Source organism: Theropithecus gelada, chromosome 2 (assembly GCF_003255815.1).
Source record: "Theropithecus gelada isolate Dixy chromosome 2, Tgel_1.0, whole genome shotgun sequence".
NCBI lineage: Eukaryota > Metazoa > Chordata > Mammalia > Primates > Cercopithecidae > Theropithecus > Theropithecus gelada.
In genome coordinates this window covers 44,482,362-44,494,712 of record NC_037669.1, presented here as the reverse complement: position 1 = coordinate 44,494,712, position 12,351 = coordinate 44,482,362, and the positions used below count along the sequence as shown (strand labels likewise).

The 12,351-nt window shown below is 47.0% G+C and overlaps 1 protein-coding gene across 11 annotated transcripts in view; it reads right to left on the bottom strand.

The window, feature by feature from the left end:
- The window catches only part of KALRN (kalirin RhoGEF kinase), a 638,197-nt gene that overhangs the window by 135,853 nt on the left and 489,993 nt on the right, over window positions 1-12,351 (bottom strand). For 6 of the 11 annotated variants that reach the window (XM_025374830.1, XM_025374832.1, XM_025374834.1 and 3 more), the window contains exon 1: window positions 2,480-2,743. The exons of 4 other annotated variants lie outside the window; for them this stretch is intronic. In XM_025374830.1, the coding sequence (XP_025230615.1) occupies window positions 2,480-2,564 (85 nt within the window). In that variant the 5' untranslated portion in view covers window positions 2,565-2,743. Of the gene's footprint in view, window positions 1-2,479; window positions 2,744-12,351 lie in introns of those variants that run through there. One more of the 11 variants, XM_025374829.1, reaches the window with a different exon arrangement.

Below are 12,351 nucleotides of genomic sequence, written 5' to 3'. Positions count from 1 at the left end.
TATCCTTTAAATCCTGCATGACTAGAAGCCAGATGGACAAGGCCCCTTGCCTTGGGAACCACAGCAGTGGGCTCTGAGTCATTGCTTCAGAGTAAAGCTACTCAAGCCGCAGGAGACAGCCAAGTTCTCCCTGAGAGAGAAGGCATGGAGACCAAACAACCCGCGGCCTTTATCTAAAAGGTGGAGTGGGGAGGCTGCCTTTCCATTGTATTTTCCCTAAGACCAGAGGAACTGGTTCAACTGAAAGGCGAGGCAGTCAGTGCCTTGCAGTGCACACCCTCCACTTGAGGGACAGCCTCAAGACTCTCCCCTCAGCTCTTCTGGGTGTTGCAACTGGGCAAGCCTCTTCCCAAAGAGTCTACGGGCTCTGGGCCATGCACTCAGGCTCAGCACAGACCTTATCTTTTCAGTCTGCTTTCAAATTGATGCCTACAGGCTGAGTGGAGACTGTTCTTGGTTAGAGTGAGCCTGAGGAGCCCCAGGCATGCCCAACACCTCAGACACAACCCCCAGCCCAGCCACAGGCTGGAGTTTTCTTTGGAGAGTGGCTAACTCACCTCTCCCACCATCGTCCTCTGATGAGCCCATTTTTCATCTTCACAATCTAGGGGATTGAGGAGTAAAGCAGGAGAAGGCCCCAGGCCCCCACCTTGCCACCCTTCTTTTTCCTTTCAAACTGGTCTCATTGCTTGGACCTCTGACTCCCTCAGTCTTCATCTGAGGGTCGCTGGCCTTTTCAGCTCCGGCTCCTACTATAGCCACTCGCACGCCTCCTCTCCTAGCCACGGAGCCAGCAGCCACTGCCTTCACAGGCCCCAGGCAGGAGGCACCCAGCAGGCCCCGGAGCCAGCTCCCCAGCCCCTCCCCCTGCATCGCAGCAAGAGGGAAAGTCAGGCAATTTCTCAACAAAGCAAAGGCCAGCAAGACCCCCAGAGAGTTACCCTGCAGGGCAGCCAGGACTGTCACATATCTGGACTCAAGGAGGCAGCTGTGGGGGCTTCAGATAAGCACCACCCCAGCCCCCACATTCTGTCTGACAGGAAACGGACTCCCAAGAAATCCTGCAGAGAAGCCCTTCTCGGGGAAAGCAGGGCAGCCTTGGAGCCAACCCACCCACTCAGATTCCCCTTGGCCATTTCCTGCTTCCTCTGTGCTTTATTCCCCCTTTCCCTCAATTCCCAGCCTTGGTTTTGAATGTTTCTGAATCAGACTTAGAGGGTCCCTGGCCCCTCACATTCCTTCTTCATCTGAATTCTGGTTTTTAGAGCTCAAAACCACACAGTTCCAGGCTATTCTAATTAAATGCAGAGATTGAGACCATCTAACGCTAAGATTATGACCTTAATGACTTGCAGGAAAAGTCATTCGGATTTAATTAATTTTGGTAACCTTAAATCTGCTCAGGATAGAAAATTTCTCAGGGCTATGTTGTGTGTTTGTGGCATAGAGGATGGTGAAAGGTGGCTTGGATGAAGTTTATTCACCAGTAACTCAGCCAGAAAGTTCCATCAGGATTTTGCATAGCGGATGGGATGAGAGACTGGGTGGGGTATTGTAAATGGGGGTGGAGGCCAGAGGCCCAAAAGGTGAAACTTTTTAAAAGGGCAAATGTCAAGTAGGGGCTACATTCTCATTTCTACCCACACAAAAAGTCTTCCCCCACTCTCCTAGCGTGTGTTAAAGTGACATGAACAGCCTTAGGAGCATCTGCTTATTCTATTTGGGAAGGTTCTGATTTCTTTTTCAGGAGAAGCCACACCATTGAGAACCCTCCCTCTGTGATCCTTCTCGCCCTCCTGCTCCCCAGCTGCTCTGGGGGAAATTGGGTGCTTCCTCCAAGTCTCTTCCACAACATTAAGATTAGCAGAATAATTAAATACAGTCCTAATTGGGCACAGAGAGAGTTGTTAATTAATGAGCCAAGCTCTGGCCCAGAGCTGCAAATCCACGCTGGCCTGTGAAAACCCAGGCAGAAAAAAAATGTGCTCCAGTCCTATGAGAAAATTGTCACTTGGCAAAAATAGTTCCTGGTGTAGACACAGGTGTCAAACACATTCCTGTAGCCAGGAGTCACGCGTTAATCCCTCAGCTGAGATCCATGTGTCAATAAGTGAGGTACTTCTCCGCCACTATAGGGACACACGCGGCTCTGCGTCCCCTTCCTACCCCCGCGTCCGCATCCCACTCCCCAGCAGGCTGGCGCCCTGACATCCAAAGTCGCTGCTAAGTGACTGAGTTCCCAAACAACAGCTCCGCATCCAAGTCAGAACCACACCGCCGGCCAGCGAGCGCGCGCGTTCTGTCTGGGGAACTGTGAAACGGATCGCAGCAAACTCTCCCTTCGCCGCCCTCCTGATCGCCACCCCCATCCCTCTACCCCAGAGGCCTCCCCAACCCTTCCCTCCCTACCAGCCTCCCTCGGGCTCAGCGCGACCAGTCTGGCTAAGGGAAGGCACCAAGGCCACCGACAGCCACTTACCTCTGCACGGGAAGCAACAGCAGCACTTAGCAAAGAGCCACCCCAAAGAGGGACCTCGGGTGTAAGCCCTGTCGCCGCCCTTCATGTTGCCCCGCCGCCCCAGCGCTCCCGCATGGCACCGGGCGCCAGCCCGGGGTGAGAGCGCGGCGGGAAGGAAACTTCAGCGCCGCCGCCCGAGAGCCGGCTCCCGCCCTCGCTCCCGCCCTCCCCGCTGTGCTCTCCCCGCACCGCGGCCGGCCGCAGCTCTGACTTACTGGGAGCCACTGCCACCTTGGGAAGCGGGGAGGGGCCGGGCGGGGAAGGAGGGCCTAAGGGGCGGAGTTCCAAGGTCCAGCTGTGCGCAGGAGACCTGGCCAGCAGCTGCCAGAGCCTTATGCAACGCTGTCAGTGGCACCAGCGCTGTGGGCACGGGGCAAATGGGTGGAGTTTGAGCCCCTGGCACCAAACAGGTAGGTACTCCTTATGTGCAACTTCCTCCCCTCAAAGGTCACCACAATGGGCGTTGGCTTAAAAAATATAACTAGATGGGGCCAAAGAGGTGAGAGAGAGGCAGACTTAGAATGTCCAAGACTCAGGGATGCCCTTTTCTTCCTCGCAGCCTCACCTGTTCCCTCCCCACAGCCTCCTCTGTATTGAAAACACCGTCCCCAACCCTTTCTTTCCTTCCATGTAATGCTGATTACTAACAATGATAACAGTGCCTCATCTTGATCAGCTCTCCAACTGTACTGATGTGAAAACACTGGGTTTGGAATCATACAACCAACCTTCAAAGCTCAGTTTTGCCACCTGCTAGCTGTTTGACCTTAGGCAAGTCACTTCACCTTTTATCTTCAGTTTCCCCATTAAAAAAAAATGTAAAAGAATTCCTATTTTCCACGGTTGTAGATTTTCTTTTTAAAAGTTTTTTTAATAGTGATAGGGTCTTGCTATGTTGCCCCAGTTAGTCTTGAACTCCTGGGCTCAAGTGATCCTCCTGCCTTAGCCTCCCAAAGCATTAGGATTAGCCACCACATGCAGCCGATGGTAGAATTTAAAAATATCTATGGATATCTCCCAGAGTTGCTGATTTAGTAGGTAGGAGGTGGGGCCCGAGAATTTGCACTGCTACAAGTTCCCAGATGATGCTGATGTTGTCGGTACAGGACCACACTGAGACCTACTTGAGATTCAGACTTTTTCCTTGCCTATTTGGCATCTGTCTCCTTTTCTTTTTGTAACAGCACCTTGACTTGTCTTTGAGGAACCAGTCCTCCTCCCTTCTCAGGCCATGTTTCTGGGTGTGGCTAACATCCTGTTACAGAAGTGAAGTTTAATATTTCCAGGTGAATTAATACCTACAGAAAAACTTCAAACATCTTACTTATGGCGCAAGACTGCCATTCACCATCCCCCCTGCCCAATATGCCCAGTAGACCTATCATTCCTTTACTTATATCCCCATCCCTGTCTTTTAAAGCTTTTTCATGTTTCAAGGTCAAGCTTGCTTTCCACAACCCCCTTGAAGTCCACTTGGGCCACACTAGTGGGGCCTTTCCACGAACCACTGTATTACTCACAGGATGTCTCTCCCATTCCTTTGTGTCCAGCTTTAGGGCAAAGGGCCTGCTGGAAACACACAACACTCATAAAGAGGGCCTATTCATCAGGAAAAAGGGAAGTTTGTGGGAGGAATGAAAAACAGAAGCTTGATCACCCAGGTAACCAATGCCTTCCTGGAAGAAACACACTCATGGGACAAGGCTTTAAAAGTTACCAGGATTTGGGGCTTCCTTTCCCAGTTGGAACCATGCTTAGATTTATTGCTTTAATTATCTATGTGACAGCCAGGCATGGGTGCTCATGCCTGTAATCCCAGCACTTTGAGAGGCCAAGGCAGATCACTTGAGCCCAGGAGTTCGAGACCAGCCTGAACAATGCAGGGAGGCCCTGTCTCTACAAATAATAAAAATAAATGAATAAATACATAAATGAGCAGGTCTTGGTGGACCATGCCTGTGGTCCCAGTTACTTGGGAGGCTGAGGTGGAAGGATCACTTGAGCCTGGGGATGTCAAGCCTGCAGTGATTCATGATTGTGCTGCTGCACTCCAGCCTGGGCAACAGAGTAAGACCCCATCCCCCCCAGCTTACACCCCCCCAAAAAAAAATATGTGCCAAGGCATCTGCCACATGGTTGGGATACCAGTAAATGATCAAAGCATGATCTAATGAGTAACAATAGCTTACATTTATTGAGCACTTATATGCTAAGCAGTTTCCTCCATGTTCTCCATATATTATCTCATTTATCCTCATTTAAAAAACCTTGTAAAGTAGTTTCCTGTTTTACCTTTGAAGAAACTGAATAAACTACGATGAGGCTTTAATGGTTTAATTCTAAAGAGGAACTCTAAAAAGCTTCGCCCCTTTGGAACAGTAGAACATAAAGTCAAAAATCTACCCTCTATTTCTACTACTGCCATCTCCTTGATGGTTTCTCTTGGCAAGGTTTACATAAGAATGTCACTGTCAAGCAGGAAATGAATCTCTGGTGCTCTTTCTAACATATACAAAAACAGAGAAATTACAGTTCAAATTGCTCATGTTGGCTGGGCACAGTGGCTCACGCTTGTAATCCCAGCACTTTGGGAGGCCAAGGTGGGCAGATTGCCTGAGGTCAGGAGTTCAAGACTAGCCTGGCCAACATGGTGAAACCTCATCTCTATTAAAAATACAAAAATTACCTGGGCATAGTGGTGCATGTCTATAATCCCAGTTACGTTGGGGGCTGAGGCAGGAGAATTGCTTGAACCCGGAAGGCGGAGGTTGCAGTGAGCCGAGATTGCACCACTGCACTCCAGCCTGGGCAACAGAGTGACTCTGTCTCAAAAAAAAAAAAAAAAATTGCTCATGTTGTCTGCACCCAAGATTCCTGATTCACTGACCATCCTGATAATTGGTCAGTCTCATTTTGCCAGGCTGAATTACTGCAGGATCCTTAATCCTCACATAGTTATCCTGGGTTCCAGTTCCGACCCACAGCAACCGGCACTATTATTTAGTTCTCTCTTCCATGTCACCAAAGACAGTACATATTTTGTTTTTCTTGCAAGCCCAGACCAAAAATGTCTGTAAAAAATAACTTTATTTGCTTGTGATCCATAGTATGGTTGCTATGGTCTAAGGCTCAATGTTTGGTTTACCCACCCAATCCATCTCTTTTTAAACTTTGGGGGCACTATGATGGGAATTCAAAGATGCTTCAAAATTTCATGGGGAATAACCAGTTTGTTTTTTACTGCAATATTCCCTCTTGGTTTTTGTGTTCAGATAACACTGGATCACTTTTTTGTCACAATTCTTTGCAAGAGACTAATGACATACCATCTTGCAGAAACTGGCTTGAGTTACATGTTTGAGGAAGACCCAACTCTTACTTTAGAAATCAAATACCAGCAGACCGTAAAGTAGTCCACTATAGGCAAAATGGATCCATTGGGCATGTTTCCACTGATACTTTTTTTTTTGAGCAGACTCTCACTCTGTCACCCAGGCTAGAGTGCAGTGGCACGATCTCGGCTCACTGCAACCTCTGCCTCCCGGGTTCAAGCAATTCTGCCTCAGCCTCCGGAGTAGCTGGGAATACAGATGTGCGCCACCACGCGCATCTAATTTTGGGGATTACAGATGTGAGTCACCGTACCCAGCCTCTACTAATTCTTATAACCCAGGAATTCATCCTACTCTCAAAGGCATAAAACCATTAGGAACCTCCTCCTTTCTTAAGTTGGCAAGGTCAATACATTTTTGGCCATCCTGAAGATTCATTCTGGGGTTAGACAGCAATAACCAATAACCCAAGAGTCCCATTGCCATCCTCACTTGCCTTCCAGAATGAGACTAGCCAATGTCTACAACCTAATAAGAAAATCCTTTCCTTTCCTTTCTTTCTTTTTCTTTTTCTTTTTTCTTTTTAATAGAGACAGGGTTTTGCCATGTTCCCTGGGCTGATCTTGAACTCCTGGGTTCAAGCGATCCGCCCCACCTTGGCCTCCCAAAGTGCTGGGATTACAGGTGTGAGCCACCATACCTGGCCATCAAGGAAATCTTGAACAACATGGGGACACTAACTGTTTGTGGACCTACCCGTTAATTCATCAAATACTTACTGAGTGCCTACTCTGTGTCAGGCTCTGTTCTAGGTACTGGATCTACGTTGGTGAACTAAAACAATTTCAGTCCTTCTGAAGCTAGCTACTAGGACAGACTCATCACGAATGTGAGAGAAAAGTGAATCCACATCAGATATGTGACTAAGTTTATTAGTTGAGGGGTTTAATAGAGGCCTAGATTTTCTAGCCTTTATCCAGCTGTTTTAAGTTAATATTCTCAAAACAATTTAGAAGGGATGGTGGAGGATATCATTTTAAAACATTGGTGCTGATAAGAATCAGAAGGGAAGCATTTAAAAATATGAGGCATTGGTATTTTTTAGGCTCTGGGGTGGAACCAAGTTTGAGATCATTGCTGCCTGAGTCTCCCCTCCCCCACCCCCACACACCCCCTGAGATTTAGATCAATTGACTTTGGGCGCAACTGGGCACAAGGATTTTAAAAGTTCCCCAGGTGTTTGTAATATGCAGCATAGTTTGAAAACCACTGGTGCAGTATGGTGGTTCTCAAACTCGAGTATACATCAGAATCACCTGGAGGGTATGCTAAAACACAGATTATTAGGCTCCACTCCCAGAGTTGCTGATTTAGTAGGTCTGGGGTGGGGCCTGAGAATTTGCATTGCTACAAGTTCCCAGGTGAGGCCGATGTTGTTGGTACAGAAACACACGGAGACCTACTCGAGATTCGGATATTTTCCTTGCCTATTTGGCATCTGTGCCTTCTTCTTTTTGTAACAGCACCTTGACTTGTGTTTGAGGAACCAGCCCTCCTCCCTTCTCAGGCCACGTTTCTGGGTGTGGCTGACATCTTCCCCTTGTCCACCCTCTACTCCAAAGATAAGCCCATGACCTGGGTGTGGCCAGGCAGACACAGGGATTGGTTCAGATTTAGCACATGACTCGAGTTTATGCAATGAGCATAAACCTTGAGATCTTAGCAAGAACATCTGAGAAAACAGCAATCTCTTTCTACAAGATTTCTAAGTTGACGGAATGTCAGCCTAAAGCAGCTGGGGGTATTTTGCTATAACAATGTGGGAAGAAGCTCTCTGAGAATGAAGCCAACACAGGAAAAAGATGAGAGAGAAGAAAAGAGAGGTCCGTTTCTCATGGTATCATTTGAGTAGCTAGAGAGGCTTCTTCCTAAAGCTTTATTCCTAGACTTTACTTGTGCCCGCCCCTCGCTTATACATTCCTTTTTGTGTAAGCCAGTTGAATGTCTATTATTTCAGGGTTTTCACATACCTACCCACCTACTCCCAAAGTTCAGGCTAAAAACTCCTAAGCTATAAGCAATATCTTTAAAGTAGTCTTACTTTTCAACTAGGTGACTGAGTCTCATTTATATTTTTGGCAGACTTTGTCTTCGGTGATACCTGCAGCCTAAGTCCATTTTACATGAATAAAGCTGTCTGCCTACCTATGTGACCACTTTATGTCCCACCCTCATTTCCAACAACAGTGAACCCCAAAGAATTCCTGGTATCAGCCTGCAGACGTAGTGGGCCAGGTGTACCACAATGCTGGGCCTGACCTCAGGCACCAGTGTGACTGCCTCTCCCTCCACATTAACCACAGCCTTCAGTAACACTGGACCAAGACCTCAGGCACCTGTCTCTTCCACCAACAGACATATGTCCATCTTTTTTTTTCCTTTAGGGTTATTCTCTTCAGATGGTCAGGAATAGAATTTTACTAAATCACAATCATTTCCCCACATTTCTTAGCGCTCAGGACAGAAACAGAAGGAATAGCAACCACGCCCCAATTCAGGCCTAGAGATTCATGTAAGATCCTTCTTACTGTGGCAAGTACTGAGACCTTTTATCGAACATAGGCTCAGTGAGCCATAAACATGGTTCCTGGTGAGTGCAGAGGCCAGGACTTCATCTCCTTAACTCCACTGCAACCAATCCCTTGCCCTCCTTTCCCCACAGGGGTGATTCTCACCTGTAGCACTCACCCCCAGGTTTGGATTCTATAAGGTTTTTTTTTTTTTAGATGGAATCTCACTCTGTCACCCAGGCTGGAGTTCAGGGGCACATCTCGGCTCACTGCAACCTCCGCCTTCCAGGTTCAAGTGATTCTCCTGCCTCAGCCTCCCAAGTACCTGGGACTACAGGCAAACGTCACCATGCCCAGCCAATCTATGGGTTTTATTTTATTTATTTTTTTGAGACGGAGTCTCACTCTGTTGCCCAGGCTGGAGTGCAGTGGCCAGATCTCAGCTCACTGCAAGCTCCGCCTCCCGGGTTTACGCCATTCTCCTGCCTCAGCCTCCGGAGTAGCTGGGACTACAGGCGCCCGCCACCTCGCTCGGCTAGTTTTTGTATTTTTTTAGTAGAGACGGGGTTTCACCGGGTTAGCCAGGATGGTCTCGATCTCCTGACCTCGTGATCCGCCCGTCTCGGCCTCCCATAGTGCTGGGATTACAGGTTTGAGCCACCGCACCCGGTCTAATCTATGGGTCTTAAAAGGCTCTGCAGAGGATTTCAATGTGAAGTCATGGCTGAGAACCACTGACTTTGGGGCCCAAGGCCACTCACACTGTGGATGAGTTCCTGCATTGTAGAGTTTAGGAAACACTTGGACACAAATGGTTTTACTTTCTCAGACTCTGACGATCAGTCCCTTGACCCATTCTTCCACTGCCTGCCATGCTCCCTGGTTGCTAACTGCAGGTTCCTTAATTCTTATCTTCCCTGTGTAGATTTCTGATCTATGAACTGCCTGACTGCTGATACCAGGATGGCTAATGAATGTTCCCAAATTACCAAGCCCTGGCCTCCATTTGTGGCTGTGGCCTAAACATCTAAGATGCTTTCTAAGTACTAATCATTTATTCAACAAATAATTGGTCTTAGAACATTTACTGTTTGCAAGTCACCAAGCTAACCTCTATTTGGGAGTTTATAAAGAAAATGTAAATTAAATAAGGTCTGTTCCCTGAGAAAAGACAAAGAAGAACAGGGTGAATTCTAGCAGAAGTTGGTTTAATTTGCTGTGGCAGAAAAAAGAAATGGAAACAGCAGTACTGGACATAAGGTAGGTGTTTCTTCTTTATGTGAAAAAGAGGAATTGAGACAATAGTCATCAGTAACCAGAAACACTTCAATTAGAGAAGGTATAATGTGTACATTGCTTCTATATTTAATTTGAACTACAAATATTTTAAACTCCAAATATGTTTTGTTTTGTTTTGGAGGCAGAGTCTTGCTGTGTCATCCAGGCTGAAGTGAAGTGGTATAATCATAGCTCACTGTATCCTCAAAATCATGGGCTCCCACCTCAGTCTCTCAAGTAGCTGGGACTACAGGCATGCACCACCACACCTGCCTAATTTTTTCGTTTTATAGAGATGGGGTCTCACTACATTGCCCAGGCTGGTCTTGAACTCTTGGCCTCAAGCAATCATCCTACCTTAGCCTCCCAAAGTGCTGAGACTATGGGCATGAGCCACTGTGTCCAGCCCAAATTTTTTTTTTTTTCAAAAGTGTATAATATCTATGTGGGTAACTATTCCCAGGTAATATGCGTTATTTTAACAGTAATGTGTACAGAAAAAGTGTGCTTGCCAGAATCACACATAGTAATCTCTTCTTTTTATCTCTGTTTAATGTGGTCTAACCACTGCACCACTGCTGGCCCCATGCGTACCATCATCCACTTGGTGACAGCTCCTGGACTCTAATGACTGAACCATTACTAAGCTTGGCCCATATGTCTTTACCTACTGGCCTTTAAATGTGTTCATCTGCACTTGCCCACCTGACACCTGTTTGCCTCTGTCTAGCTGTCTCACTTATCCTCAAGAGAGGCCCCAGCTCAGCCTGCAGCCACCCTCTTTTTTTTTTTTTCCCCCAGGAAGTCCTACTGATCACTCTCTGGTCTGAACCAGGTTCAAGGTAGAGGGGTGGTTCAGGACATACTGATGAAGACTGTGGGATTACACAGAGGACACAGATGTCTCCCCAGAATGGCCAACATTCCTCTTCTGTGAGGACAGAAAGGAAGAGCTACTGGCAACAAGGACAGGTTCCTGGATATCTGTACTGAGCAGCCGCCTGAGCTGGCCTGAGCTCAGGGGCAGATGAGCTATTTATCAAAGTGAAAGATGGCTGCAGCTGGAGTTGCTAAAAACAAACCACTCCAGGTTTTATCCATTTCCAAAAACGTTTACCTCTAAGTAGGTCAAAGTGTTCCCAAAGTAGGGCAGTAAAAGAGTGCCAGTCTATCACTCTGAGTTTCAGTTAAAGGTAAACTTATGATTGCTAAGTGTCCACTATGCGGGATGGCATTTTAATTCTGCCAATGCCACCTTCCGTCCTACAGGCACAAATAGCAGCTCCATGTAGATTCATGGGGTACAGTGAAGAGGTTTCTGATGAGTCAAATGGAAAGTGGATTTTGTCTTGATGTAACTCGGGTGAGTTTACTGAGGATTTCCAATAATAGAAAGGATATACATCTGCCAATAATGGAATGTGGATAATGACCTACTCATCCTTCAACCAGTCCAAATAAATGAGAGGTACTTAACCCATACATCCCCAGAGAAGACTTCCTCAGTCAGGACTCCTAGCATCAGAACATGATTCCCCATTCCCATCCTCAGGTCTTCCTGCTAAAGCTTAAGCCAGTTTCCTCTACCGTTCTACATGCTGAGCCTGGTCCTTCACATAAGAACACTGCAGAGGTCCTTGATGCATGATCTGTCCCTCCTTTCTATAAATATTTACTGAGAACTTCTTACATGGCAGCCACTGTTTTAGATGCTGGGGATAGGGCAATGAACACAATAGACAAAATCCCTGTATTTGTAGGGCGGATTTGCAGAGGAATATTAACAAATATATCAGGTAGTGATAAATGCAATGAAGAAAAGTAAAACAGAGGAGGGAGTATACAGTATGATGGGAGAGGATGGGAGTTAGGGAAGACCTCTCTAATCAGGTGACATTCAAGCAGAAGGAAGTGTGACAGCAAGACATCCAGGTATCTGAGGATCTGGGGTATCTGGCTTGTTCTAAGCAGAGGGAACAAAAGGTCAGGTCCTGAGGTGAGCATATGTGTGGCTTGACTGGTGAATGGCTCAGTGAGGCAGGCTGGTCAGGTGACTGGTAGTCAGAATAACGTCCCCCAAAGATGTCCACATCCTCATCCCCAGAACCTATAAATATGTTACCTTATATGGCAAAAGAGACTTTGCAAATGTGATTCTGTTAGGGACGCTGAGGTAGGGGATTATGCTGGATCATTTTGGTGAGGACAGTGTAATCGTGGGTGTTCTTAAAAGCAGAGAACCTTTCCCACTGTGGCCCAGGGGAAACTACTATGGAAGGAGGATCAGAAAGATGCAACACTGCTAGCTTTGAAGATGGAGAAAGTGTGGTGGCCTCTGGAAGCTGGAAGAGGCAAAGAGGTAAGAAACAGCTTTTCCCTAACAGCCTACAAAAAGGAATGTGGCCCTGATTGCTGAAACTGATTTTACCCCGTGGGGACTCGTGTTGCATTTCCAAACCACAGAACTGTATGATAATAAGTTTGTGTTGTTGTGTGAAGCCACCATGTTCGCGGTAATTTGTTACAGCAGCAACAGGAAATGAATACATAGGAGATGAAGTCAGAGAATAGGCTCCGGAACAGGTTTTGTGGAGCCTCTTTGCAGTCACAGAAAGGACTTCGTTTTACTCGAAGTGAGACAGGAGACACTGGA